At 38.1% G+C, this 26,872-nt stretch overlaps 1 protein-coding gene across 4 annotated transcripts in view; it reads right to left on the reverse strand.

The window, feature by feature from the left end:
* Positions 1–751: 751 nt before the first annotated feature.
* The window catches only part of BTBD10 (BTB domain containing 10), a 77,220-nt gene continuing 51,099 nt past the window's right edge, over positions 752–26,872 (reverse strand). For all 4 annotated transcript variants that reach the window (XM_008971446.4, XM_003818181.5, XM_003818182.6 and 1 more), the window contains 4 exons: positions 26,196–26,316; positions 18,326–18,523; positions 15,830–15,940; positions 752–1,871 (listed from right to left, as the gene is read on the reverse strand). In XM_008971446.4, coding sequence (XP_008969694.1) covers positions 1,561–1,871; positions 15,830–15,940; positions 18,326–18,523; positions 26,196–26,316 — 741 coding nt within the window. In that variant the 3' untranslated portion in view covers positions 752–1,560. The remainder of the gene's footprint in view (positions 1,872–15,829; positions 15,941–18,325; positions 18,524–26,195; positions 26,317–26,872) is intronic.

Raw genomic sequence — 26,872 nt, forward strand, 5'->3', positions numbered from 1 at the left:
TACTGTTCACATTTCAAATAATTAGAAAAAAAATCCTATGTGTTGCAGGGCTGGATTATAAGTTTCTATAGTGGATGTTCAAGGATGATTTACGCCAGTAGCATTTGTGGTGCTTTTCTGGCCTTCATAACGATTCTGGGCTTGCATAATTTCCCCATGCTACTAGCTTAGCTGTGTTGTTAAAATAGTTCATTTCTAAATTGTTGCAATTTTAATTTATGTGAGAACAAAGATGTTACTGCTTATCCACAAACATCGAATCCTCTGAAATTATAAATTCAAGATTATATTTAACAAATTGGCTTCTCTAATGCTGCTCCTCTCTAATACTACTTCAGTTATATAGTAAGTGACCCCAGTCCTAAAGCACCTAAATATTTGATCCCTTCTTGAATTGGACCACAGAATATTTAGAATAGCATTTGCATAAATAATTTGCTAAGCAAAGTAGCATGGTATAATGGAAAAAGCACTGAACTAGTATGAGAAACTGGCTCTGAAACTTAGGGTGACTATATGACCTAGTAAAGTCATTTTGCCCTTCATATCAAGTTGGACTAGAAAATACTCTTTTCAGCTCTAATATTGTTTTGATTTATAGTATATTTTATAATTAGGGAATTTAAATGCCTCATCACACATATAATAAAAGTTCCTTGAGCTACTATTTCTAATAATACTTATACCACCGAGATGGGAAATTATGAGACTAAAAATCTGGTCAACGTGGTTATAAATTTGGTCAGAAACATTAAAACAATGGAATTTTATTTTGATGAAAAACTCAAGTTTACAATCATTTAGTAAATGAAGAGCAAACACTTCATTTTCCTAGCCCATAACTCTTAAGAAAAAAAAAGCATTAGTAAATAAATATCTGAACAGATTAAGGGTAAGGCAGACTGGATAATAAACCACCTCTGACATTCACACTCCCTGCATGTGACTCACTCTAAAGGGTGAAATGGCTCTGGAGATAACTGAACTGGTAAGATATGGGCATTAAATCTCATCCTGATCATTCAGATAAGCCCAAGATAAATACTTTTTGCTCATCAAGGGCAGCAAACTATACAAATTGTACTGGAGGAATACATTGACAGAAGCACTTAAATTATATTGTGCATCACAACTATAAAATGGCTTGAACATTTCCATTTAACCACCATTTATAAAGTGCAACTATATATTACTCTGCATTTTATCTGAGGTGTGATGAATATCAGTCCAAACTGAAAGTACCCCAGCTGCCAATTTCCACCACTTCTGAAAAGACCTAGCTGTGTGAAAAAGGACCATCCCCCATACAAAGAACCAATTTCACAAACCTACTGGTAAACAAATACATTTATATAACTGGAACTTCAAAATGCTAGAGTTGTACTCATTTTAAAAAAAACCATTCAGCTACCTTTGGTCTTTAAAAAAGCCTACACTGCAATATCCTAAACATTGTTATGTGCATCTCACAATGAAGAAGAGTGGCCTTGCAGTGCAGAATGAGGAGAGTACAACGTCACTGTGAAGAGTAGCATGCTATGGTTTCAAGGAAAATCAGCATCACAGCATTGGATTCTGTGCATCAGGATCGAGGTCACTGTTGCCAGAAGGGGGATGGATAGGGAGAATATCCAGCTCATCCACTTGTGGAGTTGGATGCATGACTACCAGCTGGTCCTGGGGAATGTCTGCTGCAGCTGCTGCAAGATTGGTGATAGATTTACTCTTTACACACTGAAAGTCTACATGCCGACTCTTTCCTTCTTCCTTCTCCCAGGACATTCGAATAAAGGGTCTTTGGACATAGTTGTAGATCACTTCTGGGCGGCCTCCAGGCCTTTTCTTTACTTTTTCTTTGTAGGTAGGATAACCTGAAAGAAAGATTTTAAAAACTGAGGAGACACACACAGACCTCTCACCCAATTTCGCCTTAGAAAGCTTTTCTGCTATAGATCCTAAAGAAACAAATTTAAAACAAAGAAGTGAAAACAATATTCCATCCACCTACTCATCAGTTCAGGAGCCAGACATGAAAACCCTACGGATGTAATTCATAAAATCTTCTATCATTCTTTCAATTACTCAATATATCAACCATCAAAAAAACATTATTAAAGTAGGAGTATGTTGGAGCAGATCTTGGTCTCTAGCTATGTATCCTTTTTTTTTTTTGACATGGAGTCTCACTTTGTCACCCAGGCTGGAGTGCCATGGTGTGATCTTGGTTTACTGCAACCTCTGCTTCCCAGGTTCAAGCAATTCTCCCACCTCAGTCTCCAGAGTAGCGCGGATTACAGGCATGTGCCACCATGCCCGGCTAATTTTTGTGTTTTTAGTAGAGAGGGGGTTTCACCGCGTTGCCCAGGCTGGTCTCGAACTCCTGACCTCAAGTGATCTGCCTCGGCCTCCCAAATTGCTGGGATTACAGGCGCAAGCCACCATGCCGGCCTCTAGCTACGTATCCTTATATTCTCGTCACAGGATTACCCGGCCTACAGGCCTGGAATTTAGCCACATTAGCCTTCTAGTTTCCTTAAACCTACATCTCGTCTTTATATTGCTCTGAGTTTTTTCTTTTCTTTTTGTTAAATGAAAAAGCTGTACAGCTCTCCAGGTGGTTCTAGATACTTCTGCATCTAGATCAGCAAGGCCAATATTTTAACCTCCCATATCATTTTAACATTACTACTCCCAACAACCAAGCATTCAATTTACAGTCACATTCCCGAAGCAGCGTTCCCTGATTAATAGTACCTAATATTACCTTCCTCTTTTGGAACATAGTCACTTAAAAGTAAGGACAACCCTAGATTTGAAAAAAAAAATTATTTACTAGTAAGGCCACTTCTCCAAAGATCAACTGTCCTTAAGAAACTATTATAGACCCCTTCCCTCCTTTCTTCTAGTAAGAATTAACTAGTTTGGGATTGGCAAACATTTTCTGTAAAGGTCCAGAGTAAATACTTCAGGCTTGTAGGCCACATGGTTTCTACTAGAGCTACTTTTCACTCTGCCACTGTAAAGTGAAATCAGCCACAGAGAATACGTAAATGAATGAGCACGTGTATGTCTTTCTTTTTTTTTTTGGAGATGGAGTCTCTGTCACCCAGGCTGGAATGCAGTGGTGCTGTCTAGGCTCACTGCAACTTCTGTCTTCCGGGTTCAAGAGATTCTCCTGCCTCAGCCTCTCGAGTAGCTGGGACTACAGGCGCCTGCCACCACACCTGGCTAATTTTTGTATTGTTGGTAGAGATGGGGTTTCACCATGTTGGCCAGGATGATCTCAAACTCCCGACCTCCAGTGATCCTCGGCTTCCCATAGTGCTGGGATTACAGGTGTGAGCCACTGCGCCCAGCCACATGTGTATATTTCAATAAAACTTTATAAAAAAGAGGCAATGAGCTGATTTTGGCCCACAGGCCAAAGTTAGACCATAGTTAGAATCAGAAAAAATAGAATGGTCTCACATAGTAGGGGATCAATTAATGATTACTGCATAAGGGAATGTATGTAGGCATCATTGGTAGCTAGTACAAATAGCCATGTGTGGAGTATGTGTGTATGTGGTGGGGGTGAGATAGGTGCAGCAGGTGAACAAAACTGAAAATCTAAAAACCTGTAGAATGTCTTCATTTCATACTTTTGGTCAATTACCTCTGAAGGCAGCACCAGAAATCAGAAAGGTCTCCATCTCCATTCCCTTGTCCTTGATTCCTCCTGGACTATTAGAAAGACTTTAAAATTCCCATCTCCTTGTATTCTGTCCCCACACAAAATAACCACTCCAGACAAATGTAATCATATTACAATCCTTGCTTAAAAACTACCAATGGTTTCCTCGTGCTTAATTGGAAGGTCTGTACTCCTCAGAATATTATACAAGGCTTTTTTTACAGCCTGGTTCCATATCTACTTACTGTCATCTACTATCATGCTACACTCTAACTCTAGAGTTCTTAAATACACCTGCCATATTAAGCTTTCCCCAAACATGCTTTTACACAAATTGTTCTGCTGCCTCTTCCCTCTCAGCCTCCTGATCCCTGCGCTCCACCTTCTTTTATCCCTGGCAAAAACATTAAGACTCTCCACACAGTTAATCACATTCACTTCTTATGCTCCATAGCACTCCCATATGTTAACAATACTTAACAGAACTAAACTGTAATTACCTTTTTGTATGTCTGACTCTCTGACCTAAATAATGAGTTCCTATATGGCTTTGACTTTATGAACAATTTGTTGGTGTATCCTCAGTGCCTAGCATAGTACCTGATACACTGCAGGTGCTAAACAAATATTTGAACAAAGAGTGAATGAACTACCAGGATATGCCAGTTATAAGTAATAACCTCTTCCAATATCCATCTTACTCAACATTTTTTCCTTTAAAAATAAAGTAAAATCAGCCCTTTGGGAGGCCAAGGCAGGCGGATCATGAGGTCAAGAGATCGAGTCCATCCTGGCCAACATGGTGAAACCCCATCTCTACTAAAAATACAAAACTTAGCTGGGTGTGGTGGCGTGCGCCTGTAGTCCCAGCTACTCGGGAGGCTGAGACAGGAGAATCACTTGAACCCAGGAGGCGGAGGCTGCAGTGAGCTGAGGTTGCGCCAACGCATTCCAGCCTGGTGACAGAGCGAGACCCTGTCAGATAGACGGATAAATAGATAGACAGAAGACAGACAGACAGACAGACAGACAGGGCAAGCCTGCCCCTGACTTGCAGATTTACCAACCTATTCAGTCAACAGTTAATGGTTTAGCAGCTACTGCATCACAAAATTGTAATGCCAGATCACTACCTTAAGGTGTTTATGGTCTATTGAGAGTCATTAAATTGTTCATAAAGTCAAAGAATATTCCAAAGAGCAAATATACGTACATAAGAGAAAGTGTTAAAGCAATAGCGGAAGCGTAAAGAATTCAGAAGATGAATGAGATTCTAATGGACTAAAATAGAAAAAGCTTCTTGAACGCCTTCCTTAATCTTCATGGATGAGCAAGACTGGGATGGGCAGAAACAAGGGGAGTGCAAGGTAGGCAGAGAGAGTATCATTCTAAGGAGAGAATGGCATCAGGTAAGCTACAGAGGCAGGAACACAGAAGATGGTTTAGGAGACCCTAACACATGTATGACTGGAGCAGAAAGTGTACTGGGAAATAGCTGGAGGTAACATTAGAAGACAGATTATGGTCAAATGGAGGACAGCCATGAGTAAATTCTACTCTTTAATAAAGAGTAAATTATACTCTTTATTAAAAGAGAAGCTCAGATTTTTTTTTTTAGCTTAGTTTGTTCAAATCTTGCAGAGAACAAAATTTTGTATGCAGTTCCAGAAACATGGAATTGGGAAATGAGAGGTTCTGTATATAGGTGAACTTTCAGTGATAAGAGCCAGTCCTACTACTGTCTTGCCATTCCTGCCCAGGATGCAGAGGGTAGAATAATTCACAATCCCATCCAATTAAAGACTTCATTACTTTGCCTTGCATTTCCTATATTCTATGGGAACTGTAATTCCACAATTATTTTAGAGTTTGTTGTCTTAAACTTCAGGTTTTGTTCTAAGTCTCAGCCAATTACTCTGACAGAAGAGAGCTTTCTACTGAGTTCAGGACAAGGACTAATGATGGGAGTTAAGGCCACATCCAATATGGTCTGCTCGATGGGGTAGCAGTAGTCCTAAACTGCCTTAAGAACCCAACCCTAGGAGGTTGAGAGATGTTGTTCCATTAAGGGATAAGGGAAACAAACAAAATGAAAAACCCCAAAGAAGTGCCTTTTGGTGGAATTGTGGTGTGGAGAATGATTTAGGTAAGAATTATTTGTGCTTTCCCACAACACATTTGTGTTTAACAACAGCAATAAACCCAAAAAGCCTGCTTAAAAGTAAGTAGAAGAGGCCTTAGGTAGGCCTGACTATAGCAATCTCTCAATATGAATATGGGACCACAGAGCTAAAATTATTTTTTGAATACTTCCGGCCTTATATTTCACCTTTTCTCACATATCCAAGTTCTCTCTGGTCCTCCTCATGTCTCTTATACACCAACCCAATCTAGCTCCCATAAAAGTCAACACATTTAATATTCTAATAAAGTCTTTTTAAGGGACTTGGGATTGGTATGGCAGGGGCATAGAAATGGTGGGGGAGGACAGTAACAAAATGGCTAACTTGGAAATCTCAATTTTTTTTTCTGTAATTCCAGGAAAGTCTCAACACTTCTGCTGGGGTTATGACTATTCTACTTATTTTTTCAAGAGGTAAAAGTAATAGACTTGAAAAGAAAATACGGCTATTGGTGTACATATTAGTGGAGAAAGAAAAGAGTGCTTCAGTACATAGAAGCAGTTATTGAAAAAAAGAACAGAAGAGCCTGGTTAGTTACCGTCCTGCCAAAGTCAAGCCCAATATCATAGATTGTAGTACACAGGCAAATAATATTGGCTATTTAAGTGGAAATTTTTTTAATTTTAAATTTTAAATTTTTAAAATTTCTACTTAAAATAATATTTCAAAACCACTCACAGACTCAAATCACACAGACTTGGATTCAAGACCTGGCTCTGCTATTTATTCCCCAAAAAACTTTAATAAGTATTTAACCTTTTAAGCTTTAGCTTCTTTCTCTTAAAAACAGAGATAATGATAGCTAACCAAATAACCTCACTAGGTAGAGGAAAGCTCTGTTTTACAAAATACCAGCTGATAAATGTAAAAGGAATGATAAATGAGAAAATTATCATTTTGCAATCCTTAATGAAATTACAAATTCAGGCAAAAATTATCAACTAGAATTTAAAATTTTTAGGTAATGATTAGCGGGGAGCTGAACATTCTTAGTGTCAAAATAATACCGCACAAAGGAACATCTTAATCTTATAATGGAGAGATGAGGTTGTCACCCACAGATATGGTTTGGCTCTGTGTTCCCATCCAAATCTCATTACAAACTGTAATCCCAACGTGTCAGGAGAGGGGCCTGGTGGGAGGTGTTTGAATCATGGCGGCAGTTTCTACCATGCTGTTCTTGTGATAGTGAGTGCTCCCGAGATCTGACAGTTTAAAAGTATGTGGCAGTTCCTTCACTCTCTCCTGCCACCATGTGAAGAAGGTCCTTGCTTCCTCTTTGCCTTCTGCCATGATTGTTAAGTTTCCTGAGGCCTCCCAGTCATGCTTCCTGTTAAGCCTGCGGAATTGTGCACCAAATAAACCTCTTTGCTTCTTCATAAAAGACACACTTTCAGGTAGTTCTTTTTATTTTTTTATTATTATTATACTTTAAGTTTTAGGGTACATGTGCACAACGTGCAGGTTTATTACATATTTATACATGTGCCATGTTGGTGTGCTGCACCCATTAACTCGTCATTTAGCATTAGCTATATCTCCTAATGCTATCCCTCCCCCCTCCCCCAACCCCACAACAGTCCCGTGTGTGATGTTGCCCTTCCTGTGTCCATGTGTTCTCATTGTTCAATTCCCACCTATGAGTGAGAACATGCAGTGTTTGGCTTTGTCCTTGCGATAGTTTGCTGAGAATGATGGTTTCCAGCCTCATCCATGTCCCTACAAAGGACACAAACTCATCATTTTTTATGGCTGCATAGTATTCCATGGTGTGTATATGCCACATTTTCTTAATCCAGTCTATCATTGTTGGACATTTGGGTTGGTTCCAAGTCTGTGCTATTGTGAATAGTGCCGCAATAAACATATGTGTGCATGTGTCTTTATAGCAGCATGATTTATAATCCTTTGGGTATATACCCAGTAATGGGATGGCTGGGTCAAATGGTATTTCTAGTTCTAGATCCCTGAGAAATCGCCACACTGACTTCCACAATGGTTGAACTAGTTTACAGTCCCACCAACAGTCTAACAGTGTTCCTATTTCTCCACATCCTCTCCAGCACCTGTTGTTTCCTGACTTTTTAATGATTGCCATTCTAACTGGTGTGAGATGGTATCTCATTGTGGTTTTGATTTGCATTTCTCTGATGGCCAGTGATGATGAGCTTTTTTTCATGTGTTTTTTGGCTGCATAAATGTCTTCTTTTCAGAAGTGTCTGTTCATATCCTTCGCCCACTTTTTGATGGGGTTGTTTTTTTCTTGTAAATTTGTTTGAGTTCATTGTAGATTCTGGATATTAGCCCTTTGTCAGATGAGTAGGTTGCAAAAATTTTCTCCCATTCTGTAGGTTGCCTGTTCACTCTGATGGTGGTTTCTTTTGCTGTGCAGAAGCTCTTTAGTTTAATTAGATCCCATTTGTCAATTTTGGCTTTTGTTGCCATTGCTTTTGGTGTTTTAGACATGAAGTCCTTGCCCATGCCTATCTCCTGAATGGTATTGCCTAGGTTTTCTTCTAGGGTTTTTATGGTTTTAGGTCTAACATGTAAGTCTTTAATCCATCTTGAATTAATTTTTGTATAAGGTGTAAGGAAGGGATCCAGTTTCAGCTTTCTACATATGGCTAGCCAGTTTTCCCAGCACCATCTATTAAATAGGGAATCCTTTCCCCATTGCTTGTTTTTGTCAGGTTTGTCAAAGATCAGATAGTTGTAGATATGCGGCATTATTTCTGAGGGCTCTGTTCTGTTCCATTGGTCTATATCTCTGTTTTGGTACCAGTACCATGCTGTTTTTGTTACTGCAGCCTTGTAGTATAGTTTGAAGTCAGGTAGCGTGATGCCTCCAGCTTTGTTCTTTTGGCTTAGGATTGACTTGGCAATGCGGGCTCTTTTTTGGTTCCATATGAACTTTAAAGTAGTTTTTTCCAATTCTGTGAAGAAAGTCATTGGTAGCTTGATGGGGATGGCATTGAATCTATAAATTACCTTGGGCAGTATGGCCATTTTCACGATATTGATTCTTCCTACCCATGAGCATGGAATGTTCTTCCATTTGTTTGTATCCTCTTTTATTTCACTGAGCAGTGGTTTGTAGTTCTCCTTGAAGAGGTCCTTCACATCCCCTGTAAGTTGGATTCCTAGGTATTTTACTCTCTTTGAAGCAATTGTGAATGGGAGTTCACTCCTGATTTGGCTGTTTGTCTGTTATTGGTGTATAAGAATGCTTGTTGAGTTTTGCACATTGATTTTGTATCCTGAGACTTTGCTGAAGTTGCTTATCAGCTTAAGGCGATTTTGGGCTGAGACAATGGGGTTTTCTAGATATACAATCATGTCATCTGCAAACAGGGACAATTTGGCTTCCTCTTTTCCTAACTGAATACCCTTTATTTCCTTCTCCTGCCTAACTGCCCTGGCCAGAACTTCCAACAGTATGTTGAATAGTTGTGGTGAGAGAGGGCATCCCTTTCTTGTGCCAGTTTTCAAAGGGAATGCTTCCAGTTTGTGCCCATTCAGTATGATATTGGCTGTGGGTTTGTCATAGATAGCTCTTATTATTTTGAGATACGTCCCATCAATATCTAATTTATTGAGAGTTTTTAGCATGAAGTGTTGTTGAATTTTATCAAAGGCTTTTCTGCATCTATTGAGATAATCATGTGTTTTTTGTCTTTGGTTCTGTTTATATGCTGGATTACGTTTATTGATTTTTGCATGTTGAACCAGCCTTGCATCCCAGGGATGAAGCCCACTTGATCATGGTGGATAAGCTTTTTGATGTGTTGCTGGATTCGGTTTGCCAGTATTTTATTGAGGAGTTTTGCATCAATGTTCATCAAGGATATTGGTCTAAAATTCTCTTTTCTGGTTGTGTCTCTGCCAGGCTTTGGTATCAGGATGATGCTGGCCTCATAAAATGAGTTAGGAAAGATTCCATCTTTTTCTATTGATTGGAATAGTTTCAGAAGGAATGGTACCAGCTCCTCCTTGTACCTCTGGTAGAATTTGTCTGTGAATCTATCTGGTCATGGACTTTTTTTAGTTGGTAAGCTATTAATTATTGCCTCAATTTCAGAGCCTGTTATTGGTCTATTCAGAGATTCAACTTCTTCCTGGTTTAGTCTTGGGAGAGTGTATGTGTCGAGGAATTTATCCATTTCTCTTAGATTTTCTAGTTTATTTGCATAGAGGTGTTTATAGTATTCTCTGATGGTAGTTTGTATTTCTGTGGGATTGGTGGTGATATCCCTTTTATCATTTTTTATTGCATCTATTTGATTCTTCTCTTTCTTCTTTGTTTGTCTTGCTAGCAGTCTCTCAATTTTGTTGATCTTTTCAAAAAACCAGCTCCTGGATTCATTGATTTTTTGAAGGGTTTTTTGTGTCTCTATTTCCTTCAGTTCTGCTCTGATCTTAGTTATTTCTTCCCTTCTGCTAGCTTTTGAATGTGTTTGCTCTTGCTTCTCTAGTTCTTTTAATTGTGATGTTAGGGTGTCAATTTTAGATCTTTCCTGCTTTCTCTTGTGGGCATTTAGTGCTATAAATTTCCCTCTACACACTGCTTTGAATGTGTCCCAGAGATTCTGGTATGTTGTGTCTTTTTTCTCGTTGGTTTCAAAGTACAGCTTTATGTCTGCCTTCATTTTGTTATGTACCCAGTAGTCATTCAGGAGAAGGTTGTTCAGTTTCCATGTAGTTGAGCGGTTTTGAGTGAGTTTCTTAATACTGAGTTCCAGTTGGATTGCACTGTGGTCTAAGAGACAGTTTGTTATAATTTCTGTTCTTTTACATTTGCTGAGGAGTGCTTTACTTCCAACTATGTGGTCAATTTTGGAATAGGTGTGGTGTGGTGCTGAAAAGAATGTATATTCTGTTGATTTGGGGTGGAGAATTCTGTAGATGTCTATTAGGTCTGCTTGGTGCAGAGCTGAGTTCAATTCCTGGATATCCTTGTTAACTTTCTGTCTCATTGATCTGTCTAATGTTGACAGTGGGGTGTTAAAGTCTCCCATTATTATTGTGTGGGAGTCTAAGTCTCTTTGTAGGTCACTCAGGACTTGCTTTATGAATCTGGGTGCTCCTCTATTGGGTGCATATATATTTAGGATAGTTAGCTCTTCTTGTTGAATTGATCCCTTTACCATTATGTAATGGCCTTCTTTGTCTCTTTTGATCTTTGTTGGTTTAAAGTCTGTTTTATCAGAGACTAGGATTGCAACCCCTGCCTTTTTTTGTTTTCCATTTGCTTGGTAGATCTTCCTCCATCCCTTTATTTTGAGCCTATGTGTGTCTCTGCATGTGAGATGGGTCTCCTGAATACAGCACACTGATGGGTCTTGACTCTTTATCCAATTTGCCAGTCTGTGTCTTTTAATTGGAGCATTTAGCCCATTTACATTTAAAGTTAATATTGTTATGTGTGAATTTGATCCTGTCATTATGATGTTAGCTGGTTATTTTATTCATTAGTTGATGCAGTTTCTTGCTAGCCTTGATGGTCTTTACAATTTGGCATGTTTTTGCAGTGGCTGGTACTGGTTGTTCCTTTCCATGTTTAGTGCTTCCTTCAGGAGCTCTTGTAGGGCAGGCCTGGTGGTGACAAAATCTCTCAGCATTTGCTTGTCTGTAAAGGATTTTATTTCTCCTTCACTTATGAAGCTTAGTTTGGCTGGATATGAAATTCTGGGTTGAAAATTCTTTTCTTTAAGAATGTTGAATATTGGCCCCCACTCTCTTCTGGCTTGTAGAGTTTCTGCTGAGAGATCAGCTGTTAGTCTGATGGGCTTCCCTTTGTGGGTTACCCAACCTTTCTCTCTGGCTGCCCTTAACATTTTTTCCTTCATTTCAACTTTGGTGAATCTGACAATTACGTGTCTTGGAGTTGCTCTTCTCGAGGAGTATCTTTGTGGCATTCTCTGTATTTCCTGAATTTGAATGTTGGCCTTCCTTGCTAGATTGGGGAAGTTCTCCTGGATAATATCCTGCAGAGTGTTTTCCAACTTGGTTCCATTCTCCCCGTCACTTTCAGGTACACCAATGAGACGTAGATTTGGTCTTTTCACATAGTCCCATATTTCTTGGAGGCTTTGTTCGTTTCTTTTTATTCTTTTTTCTCTAAACTTCTCTTCACGCTTCATTTCATTCATTTTGTCTTCCATCGCTGATACCCTTTCTTTCAGTTGATCGCATCAGCTACTGAGGCTTGTGCATTCGTCACGTAGTTCTCATGCTGTGGCTTTCAGCTCCATCAGGTCCTTTAAGAACTTCTCTGCATTGATTATTCTAGTTAGCCATTCGTCTAATTTTTTTTCAAAGTTTTTAACTTCTTTGCCATTGGATTGAACTTCCTCCTTTAGCTCAGAGTAGTTTGATCTTCTGAAGCCTTCCTCTCTCAACTCGTCAAAGTCATTCTCCATTCAGCTTTGTTCCGTTGCTGGTGAGGAGCTGCATTCCTTTGGAGGAGGAGAGGCGCTCTGATTTTTAGAGTTTCCGGTTTTGCTGCTCTGTTTTTTCCCCATCTTTGTGGTTTTATCTACCTTTGGTCTTTGATGATGGTGACATACAGATGGGTTTTTGGTGTGGATGTCCTTTCTGTTTGTTAGTTTTCCTTCTAACAGACAGGACCCTCAGCAGCAGGTCTGTTGGAGTTTACTGGAGGTCCACTCCAGATCCTGTTTGCCTTGGTATCAGCAGCAGTGCCTACAGAACAGCAGATATTGGTGAACTGCAAATGCTGCTGCCTGATGGTTCCTCTGGAAGTTTTCTCTCAGAGGAGTACCCGGCCGTGTGAGGTGTCAGTCTGCCCCTACTGGGGGGTGCCTTCCAGTTAGGCTACTCGGGGCTCAGGGACCCACTTCAGGAGGCAGTCTGCCCGTTCTCAGATCTCAAGCTGTGTGCTGGGAGAACCACTACTCTCTTCAAAGCTGTCAGACAGGGACATTTAAGTCTGCAGAGGTTATTGCTGTCTTTTGTTTGTCTGTGCCCTGCCCCCAAAGGTGGAGCCTACAGAGGCAGGCAGGCCTCCTTGAGCTGTGGTGGGCTCCACCCAGTTCGAGCTTCCAGGCCGCTTTGTTTACCTACTGAAGTCTGAGCAATGGCGGGTGCCCCTCCCCCAGCCTCGCTGCCGCCTTGCAGTTTGATCTCAGACTGCTGTGCTAGCAATGAGCAAGGCTCCGTGGGCATAGGACCCTCAGAGCCAGGTGTGGGATATAATCTCCTGGTGTGCCGTTTGTGAAGCCCATTGGAAAAGTGCAGTATTAGGGTGGGAGTGACCCGATTTTCCAGGTGCTGTCTGTCACCCCTTTCTTTGACTAGGAAAGGGAATTCCCTGATCCCTTGTGCTTCCCAGGTGAGGCGATGCCTCACCCTGCTTCAGCTCACACACGGTGCGCTGCACCCACTGTCCTGCACCCACTGTCCGGCACTCCCCAGTGAGATGAACCTGGTACCTCAGTTGGAAATGCAGAAATCACCCATTTTCTGCGTCGCTCACGCTGGAAGCTGTAGACTGGAGCTGTTCCTATTCGGCCATCTTGGCTCCACCCCCCAGGTAGTTCTTTATAGCCGTGAGAAAATGGACTAATACACGGACTAAGCCTTTAATCTAACTTACAGTTCACAGAAATTACAGAAGAGAGGGACTAAACTGAAGAACACACCAAGGAAATAATAGGGCAAATCCAGAAGTGGGACCTTCTACAAGACAACTGGCCCAGGCTCTTCAATAGGACAATATCATAAATAAGGAACTATTCTAGATTGAGAAATTTGACAAAACAAGCAGTTAGTTGTAAGATGTGGTCCCAGATTGAATGTTGGTTTAGAGAAAACAGCTAAAAGGAAATTTGGGGAGACCACTGAGAAATTTTAATATGGATTGATTCAAATAAAGTATTCTTTAATTTTGTTGGGTATGTTAAAATATTTTTAGAGCTGCATATTAAAATATTTAGGAGTGAAATATTATATATATCAGATATATATAGATATATATATTACATTATATATATATACACACACACATAATGTACTATTTTAAATGAATTTTATATGAGGTTAATAGTAACTAGTACTTGTTATAGGTCCTTACAATTATATGAAAATTCATTTAAGAGTTATGGCTCAATGCTTTAGAGCACTGCTATTATCTCCCTGTGACAGAGAAAGAAGTCCTCACTTTCAGTAACTAATTTACATATAGCTTTTCCATAAATCATTTATTTACTATTTGAGAACCACCTATACCTAGGAACTAGACCACATGTTAGGTATGCAATATGCAACTTGACTTCTCTCAAGGAGCTCACAGTCTATGACCTGAACAGAGTATTATTTAGCAAATTATTCTAACGAATAATTTCACAGAGGTTCCAAGAAGGTTTCAGAGGATTTAAAGGATGAATAATAGTTGCCATGTAGAGAAAGAGGAAGTAGAGTGGGAAGGAAGTAATTTCTAGTAAATAACATTTGATTATCACAACTATCCTCTAAGATATACAGAGTATTACACTCACTACTAAGATAAAAGAAACTGATGCTCAGAAAGGCTGAGGGACTTACCTTAAGACACTTGGCCAGTATACTCCTTACCATGGCCTATAAGACCCTGCATCTTCTGATCCTACTTTATCTCTTCTACTAACTTTCAGACCAACTATATCTCTTCAAATCTCCTCCTCATTTATTATACCAGACATATGTATGTTTTCTGTACCACAAATATAGTAAGCTCATTCCTACCTCAACACTTTTGCACTTTCTATTTTCTCCGTCTAGAACCATTTTTGTCACCAGGCCTCCCCTTGAATGTCTTCTTCTCAGGAGGCCTTCCCTGTCCTCCCAATCTAAAGTAGCTCCCAGTGCCTTCTCTCTAGCTCTAAGACCAAGTAGCTAAATCTCACTGTTTACAAAGTAATGGACTAGGACACTAGACCAATGCTTCATATATCAGCAATTCCACTCCTTTTTAAGCCCAAAGTCTCTGCCCCTTCCCACACAAAAATCCTGTTTCTGGTTATTCTTCCTATATATCTCAGCAGCCCATTACTATTCTCCAACAGTTCAATCAGGTAGGTCAATGATCAACACTATTATCTTCATTACCACCATCACAAACATATACTGCAAACTTACTATGTACTAGGCAGTGTTTTAAGTGTTTTTCATATATTAATTCATTCTTTCTTACAAAAACCTTATAAAGTACTCATTAATGCTCTCATTTTAGAGGAAAGAAACTGAGGCACAGAATTTTTAAGTGCCTTGGCCAAGGTCACAGGATTTGAACATAAGTCACAGGATTTGAACATAAGTAATCTGGCTCCAGAGCTTTTACTCTTTACATTGTCATGTTATATCAATTAAGACACTTTGTTCCTCTTATGGGTATTTTAAAATAAAAGAGGCATCTGATAAAACATTACAGAAAAATTATTTTAATTCATAAAGGAAGCTATCTAAAACTCTATGCATTTACATAAGATGAAAGAATATTTCATAATTTGTACTTACCTTGAAAATAAGTTATTATCATACTTTAAGACATAAGTAAGCTACTAGTAGTGCTGCTTTTACATGAATTTTAAGGAAGTAATTTTTAATTCTGTTGGGCTTCAATGATCACTACTATGCAAAAAGCCCTGCCAATCCTATGGGAATGTACATATATTCATGTCCACACACACCACATGGGCTTTGTCAAAAATGAATTAGGGCAAACTAGGGCAGAAAAAGACAAATTCATATCTCTATCACTAGAGAATCTTATGGAATAACAATTTCTAATGGCCTTTTATCTGTCTTCTAAGTGCAGCTGATTTTTGTTATTTATAGGTCTACTGCATAAGCATGTGGTAATCATTTGTCAGAGTTTTTCTCAAAGTATTCCAACTGTATTCTAAATAAGATCCAATTGTTTTTAACCTTTTTGTTTTAAAAAGAAAATTAATAGAAAATAATGAAAATGTCTTACCTTCTATTCCCAATCTAATCTTCTTAAGACCCCTCTCCTTCAAAACTGACTTGGCCACATCTCTGTTTTCAATATACTTGAAAAATCTATATAATTTTGTGCTATAAATAACTAGAAACAAAAAGAAAAATATTATTGTATTAAAATTAAAGGATTTAGAGATGAACTTAAATTTATCTTGCTCATCAAAGGGGCCTAACAGTCCTAAAAGCCCAAATAATGGATGCAGTAATGCCAAAGGATGACTAGCCAACATGACAGGGCAGTATTCAGTATAGTTAATGTAGAAGCAAATGTCTACTTAAGTGGAAACAAGAAAAGCTTTGACAACCAATCAGAAAACCCAATCCATAGGAAGAATCTCCTTCTGAAAGATACATCATCTACACATTTATTGGAATGGGATCTGCCCCAAGTTTCAAATAAGAGAATCCAAAGAAGATATCAATATCGCATCATTATCAAGCAAAGTAAAGGACTTTGCTAAGATGTCTACAAGGCCTAGTCTAGAGGCGGAAAAACTGCCTTGTCAAAGAGTACAAAACAGATACATTTTACATTTCATGGATTGAGCAACTATTAATAATTTCCCAAAAGGCAAAGACCCTCCCCACAAACTGTTTTCCATTCAGGCGAACAGCCCCATTTAATACTGATGTTAAAAATGGCAGATTCGAGCAAGTTCTGCCTAGGTTAGTCTGTTTAGAGCAAACTGGCTTTGCAAAGGACAGACATTCCACTGACAACATGTTGAGTCTTCCAAATGTGCTGAGAACTTCAGGGAGTTAGACTGATGGACATTCCTCGCCTTCTCTCTTTCGGGTTGAGTTATCTCCCTTAAAAGGTGAACTGCAAAGGTTTTTTCAAAAAAAGAAAAACACACTCACAAACCAAACATGCTGGTTTAAGAGCCAATAAAAGGAAAATATGTATATAAACTCTACTCATGGGGTAAATTTGTGATTATTACTACATCCTTAAGATTTACTGGTATTTTAAGATAAAGATTATTTTAGATCTTAGAAAGGACAATATCTGTCATAAAGTCACATACAGAAAAATCAGGCCGAAAGGCTATCTCTAGCTCCTCAAATGAATCTTCTTTATGTTGGATCATCTTGATACAAAATAATACATATTTAGACAACTAAGTAAAAATGTTTGCAGGCCTTTTAAGCTTTAAGATAAAAAACAAGAAAACAAAAAAATATTGAAGTGAAAAGTTCAACAATGGAAAAGAAAACACCAGGTTTATTATAATTCCTTTATCACTATAATATCATTTCTATCTTCTATGGTTGACTGTACTTTCTTGGGGTCAAACCTTTTGAAAAGTAAAATGTTAAGTTATAAGCTTGTTCACTCCTTTTCCTTAACAGAAAATAATTTAGTATACCTCTTTTATTTTTGACAACCTTTCACTTTTCTTGGGTTTTGTTCAACTTTTTATTCCACATATTATAGAAAACCATTGTCAGCAAAGAGCCTAGAACTGAGGAAATAGCAACAGAAATGTCTATTACTACAACTATCCACAAAGGAATCACAACACTCATTTAAGTACATCATGCAAAAGAAATATCTCAATGCAAACTCTGTAAAGTGCTACCATAACTTGTGTTAAAATAATCTTTCAAAAATCTCCTTCGGAAGTAAAAAAGAATGCCATCTGGAGTCTGCTTTGTTTTGATTTTAGAAAAGCGTATGTAAAATGGAAAAATCAGAGATAAGGTGTTTTGGTACTTTCTATATTAAACCCTAATCCTTACCAAGTCAACAGACTATATAGTACAGAAGAAGATGCTAGGCTATTTTATTCAATTCCTTGAGTCATTCTTTTTCAATTCTTCCTTATTTATAAAACTGGTCAGAAATACTAATATTGGGCTCATCAAGAAAAAATAACAAAAAAATAAGAAAAAATGTCAGTGATTGTTGCTCATGATCGGCCATTTTGGTTAGAAATGCCCAAAAGAACTATAATTCTACAAAGCCTTATGAAGGGTCATTGTATCCTTGATGAACATATATGATATTTTAAAAAAGGGTACCTTAGAACTTAAAGTTATCCTCAAAATCAGTGAGTTAAAGCTTCCAAATTTACGTAAAATAATTCATTTTTTAAACAAGCTATTTTTATAAAGGAAGTAGTTCTCCTGAATGCTTTCAAATACAAAGAAAAAAAATCTATCAAGTTCCAGAGAGTCAACAAATAACTAACCATGTGTATATGGCATGGGCGGGGCATATTCTTCTGTACAGGGACATATAATAAATACTTTGGGCATTGCGAGCCATGCAGTTTCTGTTACAACTACTCAACTCTGCCACTGTAGCATGAAAGCAGCCATAGGCAATACATAAAACTTAATTTATAAAAATAGGTGATGGGCTGGATTGACCCCCAGGCTGGTCTATGAGAAGAGCTCTTTCTTTACATAAACAAGAAATAATTCGTGATGATTCAGGAGAGAGAAAACATGCCAGAGTACTTACTTTGTGAATATTCTTCTCCCATCTGTGGTGGATATTCTTCATCCCAATCAACCACATCATCATCTGTAAGCACCACTATATGACATTCCCGTTCCCCACTCTGGGCACTAGCTACCATGAGAGGGAGGATCATTTCTTCCAGATAAAATTCAAATTGTCTACGAGCACCATCATTTGATAACTCATGCATTAGGGCACCTGAAATGAAATCCACAAAAATATCTTACCAAAACTTTTCCTAAAAAGAGTTCTTTTAGAAATATAGACTCTTATAACAAGAAAGGCCAGGCAGCCTACATAGGCCCCCTCATTTTACACATCATGAAATAACTTGCCTAATATTACAAAACTAATTTGCAAAGTCAGAATTAAAACCCTATCCCTAGCCTAGCATATTTTTCACTATACCATATTATCTTCCATCAGTATACACAATATGTCTTAAGGTATATCTTAAAGATACTTTTCAGGTTATCCACATAAACTGAAATAGTTCTTATATTCCATTTCCTGCATGCTCTCCTTCTCCGAAAGTTATAAACAGAATTAATGTTTCAGTGCAGGTTGAGAGGTGAGCTGAAAAGGGTCAATAGTCTTTAGAATAATGCAGGCAAAAGATCAAGCAAAATACAACATAATGCAGGAATTCCACAGCGAACTTGATACTAGAAGTGAGAGAGCTGAAAGATAGACTTCGACCTCCTTAAGCACAGACATAATGAACAACTTCAATTTCCTAAATGCACAGCCACAAACTCACCTGCACTGCTTTTTTCTTTTATTTCTATTTAATGGCAATGTCCTATCTCCCTACTGAAGATGCCAACATCTCAAGAACTACTGCTACTGCATCAGCCTGGAGAGCGAAGTTAAAGAAGCAACCATGGCAACCATACGCATGAGTGAGAGTGAGAGAGAGAGACAGAGAGAAAGAGAAAGAGAGAGTGAGCCAGAGAGAGAGAGACAGTGTGTGTGTGTGTGTGTGTTTGTGTGTGTGTGTTGTAAAAACTGGAGAACTGGAGAACGGGTGAAGGAAGACGCTAGAACTCAAAACCTACAGTCTCCCAAGGGAGAGCTTTTCCTCCCTACAAGATGTCTCTATAATTATATATTATATAATAAACACTATATAATTAACATATTACAATTAATATAATTGATTAGATAATTAAATAATCTACATTAATATTACTTAGCCATGTCTCTCTCCAGGCTATTTCCCATTATCATTTTAAAAAGTTATCTTTATAGACAATTACCTATATTTCAACACCTTCTCTCTCCCCAACTTCTGAACCAATTCCAATCTGGCTTCCATTCTCACTATACTACAAAAATGTCTTGCTATGGTCTCCAAATAGCCTTTATATTGTTAAAGACAATAACCATCTTTTGGTCCTGATCTTATTTGACCTCTCAGTTTAATCTCCTACAATGGAACACTCTTTCTTGAAACATACTCACCCCTAAGAATCTCTGATACCATTATCCCTGTTTTTTTCCTCCCACTGGCTATTCTTCCTCAGTAACCTTTGCCAACTCTTTCTCCTCCAGCTGTTAATTATATACTGGTATTTCTCAGGACAATTTTAAGTTCTTTTCTTCTTTATCCTATGCCGAGAATTCCCAAATTTATTTCTACTAATTCAGTCTTCTGTATTCGAGATGCATTATATTCAGCTGCTTTCTGGAAATTTCCACTTGGATGTAACCTCAGAGGTACCTCAAACTCAATACATCCAAAATTTAACTTACTGTCTCTATCTCTCTCCACGGTATTTTTCAAATCAGTAAATGGCATCACTATCCACTCGTTTTCAGAACTATCTCAGCACAGTGCTGGGCATATAATGGGAACTTAAATGTTAGTATACTAAATGAATAAATCCTGGATTTCTCCTTTACCACCTAATTCAAATAATTCCCCAAGTCTTCTTAAACACACCTTGAATTGTGTTATTTCCTTCTTTTGGCACAAAGATAGCTGCAAAATCTCCTAAGCCACATACTTTTCTGCAAGGTGACCTTGACATCTCTTCCCAAAAAGTGGAGTCTAGCTCCCCTCCCCTTTAATTAGACTGGTAATACAAACTTGTTTGTAACCAGAGGAGCATGGCTGAGGAGACAGCACATGACTTTGGAGGCTAAGTCAAAAGAAGCCTTGCAATTTCTGCCTTGGTTTCTGGAATGCTTTTTCTTCAAATGTTTCCTTTCTGAATGCAGCCTCCAGGATTTGAGAAGTTCAAGTCATACGGAAAGACCACACATAGGTATTCTGTTTGACATTCCTAGCTGAGTCCAGCCTTTCAGTCATCCCAGTCCTGGCACCAGGCATGTGAATAAAGCCTCCAGCCTTGTGAGCCACCCCAGCCCATCAATTCTTCACAGATGAGGCCTCAGATATTGTGATACAGCCATAAGCCACCTCTGCTGTGCCCTGTATAAATTCCTGACCCACAGAATAAATGAGAGTAATAAAATGGTTATAGTTTATGCTAAGCTTGGGGTGGTTTATTACACAGCAATAGTTAATCCGACATATTCCATCCTCTTGCCTCCATCCTGGTTCTGTTCATCATTAACTCTCACCCAAATTACTACAAAATCTTTCTGATTACATTCCCCCAACATCTGCTTTTGCCTCTCTGCAATTCATTTTCCCCACAGCAGCCAAATCTAATTATCTCTCATGACTTGTACTATCCTTAAAATAAATCCTCAACTTGGTACATAAAGCCCTGCTATGTGAAAAAGAATGTTATAGATCAGTGTCTAGAATCAATCCTTTAATACACTTTCTTTAAATATTATCCATATACTGATGACTCCCACTTATATCTAGCCCACATTTCTCTGCTGAACTTTAGACATGTATACCCAATGCTCCACTTAACATTTCTACTTGGATATCTAACAGGTATTTCAAACTTAACGTGTTCAAAATCAAGCTTTTAGATTTTTGCTCCTCATGAAGTCTCCCCCATCTCAATTAATGGCAACCTCACACTTCCGGTTAAAGCTCTCCTCTTCTTTCCACTCCACATTCAATTGAAGAGGAAATTCTGGTAATCTGAACATCCCATATACCCAGAATCTGACTACTTCTTACTGCTTCCACTCTAATCCAAGCCCCTACCATCTCATACCTGGACTTTGACAGTGGCTTCCTAATTGATCTATTTGCTTCTAGCACAATTCCCCTTTTGGTCCATTTTTAACACAACAGCCAAAAGTGATTCTTTTAAACTTTAAGTCAGGTCAGGATTATAGCACTGAACAACTCTACACTGACTTCTGTGTGAACAGAGCCCCCATGAAATGGTACAATGTGACAGCCTTACAGATCATATCACTCTTTTGTTCAAACCCCTCCCATATCTTCCAATCTCACTCAGAGTAAAAGCCAAAACATAGAGGCCTTATTTGACCTAGGTGCCTTGTTACCTCTCCGACCACATTTCCCATTACTGACACTCTCACTCACTCCACTCCAACTATCCTGGCCTCTCTGCTGCTCTCAAATATACCAGACAAGCTCCTTCATTGTGTGCATTCACTAGCAACCTCTGCTTGGAATTTAACATTTTTATTTCCAATGAAAGTTTCTCTGGCTCCTCTAAGTAACTTCTTCACTTTTTTCTCCTTGGCACTTATCACTAACATAGCATATATGATTTATTTACTTTGTTTATCACGTTTTTCCCAATAGAGTGTACATTCCATTAGAACAGAAAGTTATGCCTGGTTTGTTCATACTGAATCCCCAAAACTTAGAACAGTGCTTAGTACAGAGTAGAGTCATTAAATATTTGTTTAATTCATAAATTTTGTTTCCTCTTTACCTCTCAGGCCTTATTCCTCACCACTCATATTCCATCCCTCTGCTCTAGCAACATTTGCCTTTTTTTGAGTACCCTAAATATGTCACATTCCTTCCCACTTAAACCTCTGCACACATCATTTCTACTGCTTCTATGGTCAGCTTTCCCTCACTCTTTGCCACTCCTTCAGGTCTCGGCTTTAACGGCACTTAGATAATGATTCTCCACAGACCCTTTGTCATACACTTCTAATAATATCTCATTTCTTCACTGCATTTTTCACAGCTTTTATTACTTGTTAAATGTCTGTCCTCCCAACCAGACTATAAACTCCATAAAGGCAGGGACAATGTCTGTCTTTATTCATCACTATATGTACTATATGCATGAAACTCATAAAAAGCTTGATTAAGAAGGAAGAGCGGACAAAAGGACAAGTTAAATGGTAAACTAGAAATGAATAGTTGATCAGGACACAGAGGCACAAGAATGATATAGTGGACTCTGGGAAGTCGGTGGGGAAGGCTGGGAGGAAGTGAGGGATAAAAGACTACATACTGAGTACAGTGTACGCTGTCCAGGTGATAAGTGCACCAAAATCTCGGAAATAACCACTAAAAACTTATCCATGTAACCCAAAACCACCTGTATCCCAAAAACAACTGAAATAAAATTTAAAAAGAATTAAAGTTGACACTTAGAAATTAAAGATAAAAAGGTAGAAATCCCCAGTGTAAAGATAATATTTGAAGCCACAGTGATGAATAGCACCACTTAGAATAAGTGCAGATTCTGTGAGAGAGAAAGTAGCTAACAGTGGAGAACAACCACATTCCAAGGATCAGGAAAAAGGATGCCAAAAAGCCAAAGGAAGGGAGAGTCAAGAAAAAATGAGTAACATCGTAATTAAGCCTAAAAGAAATGCCTTTATTTTTCTTAAGACAGGGTCTTGCTATGTTGCCTAGGATGATTTTGAACCCCTGGGCTCAAGTGCTCCTCCCACCTCAGCCTCTCAAAGTGCTGGGAATATAGACATGAGCCCCACGTCCAGGGAAATGCCTTTAAAGACAGAGATGCCAGAATTCCCATTAAGCTTAACATTGTTCAAAATCTTCTAGCCAATTTGACAGGACAAAAAAAAGATATAAAAAGTGTTATTTATAACATAGTCAATTAACTGTGAGGCATATATGAGGATCAACTAAAAAATTATTAGAAACAAACAGGGCTCTATGAGGTGGCTAAATGTACAAAATTCAGTAACTTTATTATAAGTTAGCACTTAGAAAAGTTAAACATATTCTACACACAGCAATAATAAAAACACAAAATAATAACAAGACCAGAGCAGAAACTATATGAAGAAAATGATAAAACTCTACCTAAAGACACAAAAGTGTGAATAAATGGGAAGACACAGCATTTGGAGCTATATGTTAATTCTTCTAAAAAGTTAACTTCAAAGGATTCCAATGAAAAGCTCAAGTTTTTTTTAAAGAGAATGTTTTTGAACGTCTAGAATAGACATAAGTCAGATTTGAGTATGTCTGAGACTGAGGTTTACTACATAGAGAAAGGGAAAGACTGATGATACCAGAGAGGACAACCAGTGGAAGAGGGTCCTAAAAACGCACAAGGGAATACAATAATTTATTAGTTCAGCAAACATTTTGTTGAGTCCTTAGGATGTAACACACACTATAGACACAAAGTCAAAAAGATACAGTCTCTGTCCTCAAGTCCAAACTAGTTTAATGCCACAAACTGAAAAAGAGTGCCTCAACCAGAGAGAGAGAACATGCAAGCAAATTGTATAATTTCTTCTTAAATTAAGATATAAGCCCAGATATTTTAGTGCAAAGTGCCATTCCAAATATTCAGCAAAGGCATATATTTGCAAGAAAAAAAATTTACTTTTGGATTAAAGTCTACCTACATTTTTACAAGACCACTTCCATCTCTTCAAATTCTATATAGTTTCTTTTTAAAACGTCTTTGAGAATCTCTAAATTTTTAGTAACATATATTACAAGTAATCTAGAAACAACTACAAATATTACTGAAAAGCTAAAAGTCTAGGATAATCATATTACACATATTTTACATAAAACCCTTACTTTTAATCTATAACAAATAAAAGATACTTAGTAGTAATGACAAGGTAAACTACGCACAACAAAAGATTGCAGAACTAAGAGATTCACATCATCTGTAAAAAATTCTAGTTTTTTTCTATCTCTGCCAGTCACCAAAATTCAACATTAATTATATAAAGATTAATTTAAACGGTCGTATGAATAGACACAAAACTTGAAATCAGGGATCTATAATGCTCATGGTTTCAACTAAAACTTTTTTTTTTTTTTTTGAGATGGAGTTTCACTCTTGTTGCCCATGCTGGAGTGCGATGGCGCAATCTCGGCTCACCACAACCTCCACCTCCCGTGTTCAAGCAATTCTCCTGCCTCAGCCTCCCGAGTAGCTGGAATTACAGGCATGCGCCAACACGCCTGGCCAATTTCGTATTTTTAGTAGAGAAGAGGTTTCTCCATGTTGGTCAGGCTGGTCTCGAACTCCTGACCTCAGGTGATCCGACCGCCTCTGCCTCCCAAAGTGCTGGGATTACAGGTGTGAGCCACTGCACCCAGCCCCTAAAATCATTTTTTTAAGATGTGAAAAAACAGCAACTCTGGCCAGGCACGGTGGCTCACACCTGTAATCCCAGCACTTTGGGAGACCGACGCAGGTGCATCATCTGAGGTCAGGAGTTCAAGACCAACCTGGCCAACATAGTGAAACCCTGTCTCTATTAAAACAAAAAAATTAGCCAGGTGTGGTGGGTGCCTGTAACCCCAGCTACTGGGGAGGCTAAGGCAGGAGAATCCCTTGAACTCAGGAGGCAGAGGTTGCAGTGAGCTGAGATTGCACCACTGCACTCCAGCCTGGGTGACACGGCGAGACTCCATCTCAAAAACAACAACAACAACAACAACAACAAAAACCCAGCAACGTTGTTCAAATGTACAGTTGTATGTTCTGGCTGTCCAACAATCTATTGGACAATCTAGTGGATCTACTGTATTTCCAAAGTATACCTACTACATCTTTACTCCAGAAACCTCAGCTCTGAGAATTTTTTGTATTACCATGTAGGATGATATCCTGGGCACTATGGAAGATATAAATAATTCCCCAAAACAATACTATCTACTCTTTGTAAATCATTTAGTTCATTCTTTACTACCTATTTCCACTGAACTCTTCCACGATCCTTAGCCCACAATGACTTCCCCTTCCTCTGAACTTCTCCAACCACTTAAGTGTTGGCTTAAGTACCTAAGTCAACATTTGATACTTCTCATACACTATTTTGACTTTTTTGTGCATAATCACATCTTTTCTCAGGGTTGGGAGAAACAATGGGAGTAGGGGTGCTGAAGAAGTAACAATGGGAGTAGGGGTGCTGAAGAAGTAGTGAGAGAAGAATACCAATCAAAGAGTTGGGATTACAACGTTCTACACACTGCTTTGAGACAATATTTGAAGTTCTTGGATGAAGTCATTTAATCCTATGTATACATGAGGGCTAGACATTCAATCTAGGATCTTTAATGATAGGTATTGTTTTTGAGAATTATTTGTGTTTTCCATAGTGCTCATATTATCATACGTGGTAATACAAAAAATTATAAATTTTTGGATGATGTAATCAAAGAAATGCAGCCAAATGACCACACTTGACCAAAGCCAAGGATCCAAATCTAGGAGATAAAACTGGTAACAAATAAATAATATAGAAAACTGTATAGGAGGAAATCTGGGTTTGTCAAAAAAGAAAATTATTAAAATTGAAAAAATATTTGGAAAATTGCACAAGGAGATTATCAAGGTCTTTGCAAGCTTTCATTAATAATCTTTGTGGTACTAGAATGCTTTATAATTGAATTAAATACTTTAAGTCTAAGTAGGTAAATAGCACTAATTTCAGGCTTTTTGTTCCAATATATTCTAATTCTACAAACCACTTACACACAAAACATCATACTTACTGAGATCTCTACATTTAATAGTGCTATATTCAAAAGAGATACAAAGATAGTCACATGCTTCTCTCAGTTCAGGAATAGATATGCCATCAGGACAACGGATTATTCCTGTTTTATAGTAATCCTGGAAAAAGAAAAGTAAAGAAAGCATAAAATATCTGGAGCACAAGGTAGCCAAAACTTATTATTAAGGAAGGGCTGGTAACATTTTCAGAAACAGTAGAGAACTCTGACATCTCTGAAATGTGGAAGTTTAAACTTAGATGAGACCTCCGTTCACCTAACTACTTTTTCATTTTACCTATAAGGAAAATTCAGGTCCAAATGAATTCACCAACTTAGCCTGTCATAAAATTATTTAAAAGCAAAGGTAAGATTTGAATATAGGGCTCCCTGTTACCTAATTCATGTCTTCTTTATGACATCACACCAATGCATATGTATTTTCCTTCTACAAGTTTTATTTCTATGAAACCATCATAAAGTTTTAAACATTTTTTTAAAAAGTAAGGAAATTGAATGATATGTTATCTTAAATACTACCTAGATAATTTAACAAAATGTGAGGTTTTTAGTACAGAATTATAGTCATATTCAAGTATTAAAATATGTAAAATAAGACATACCATTAGATATTCTTCTTTTAATACTACCCTTTGGTGATTCCATATTATGACAAG

This window comes from Pan paniscus, chromosome 9 (genome assembly GCF_029289425.2).
Source record: "Pan paniscus chromosome 9, NHGRI_mPanPan1-v2.0_pri, whole genome shotgun sequence".
In the NCBI taxonomy this organism is placed as follows: domain Eukaryota; kingdom Metazoa; phylum Chordata; class Mammalia; order Primates; family Hominidae; genus Pan; species Pan paniscus.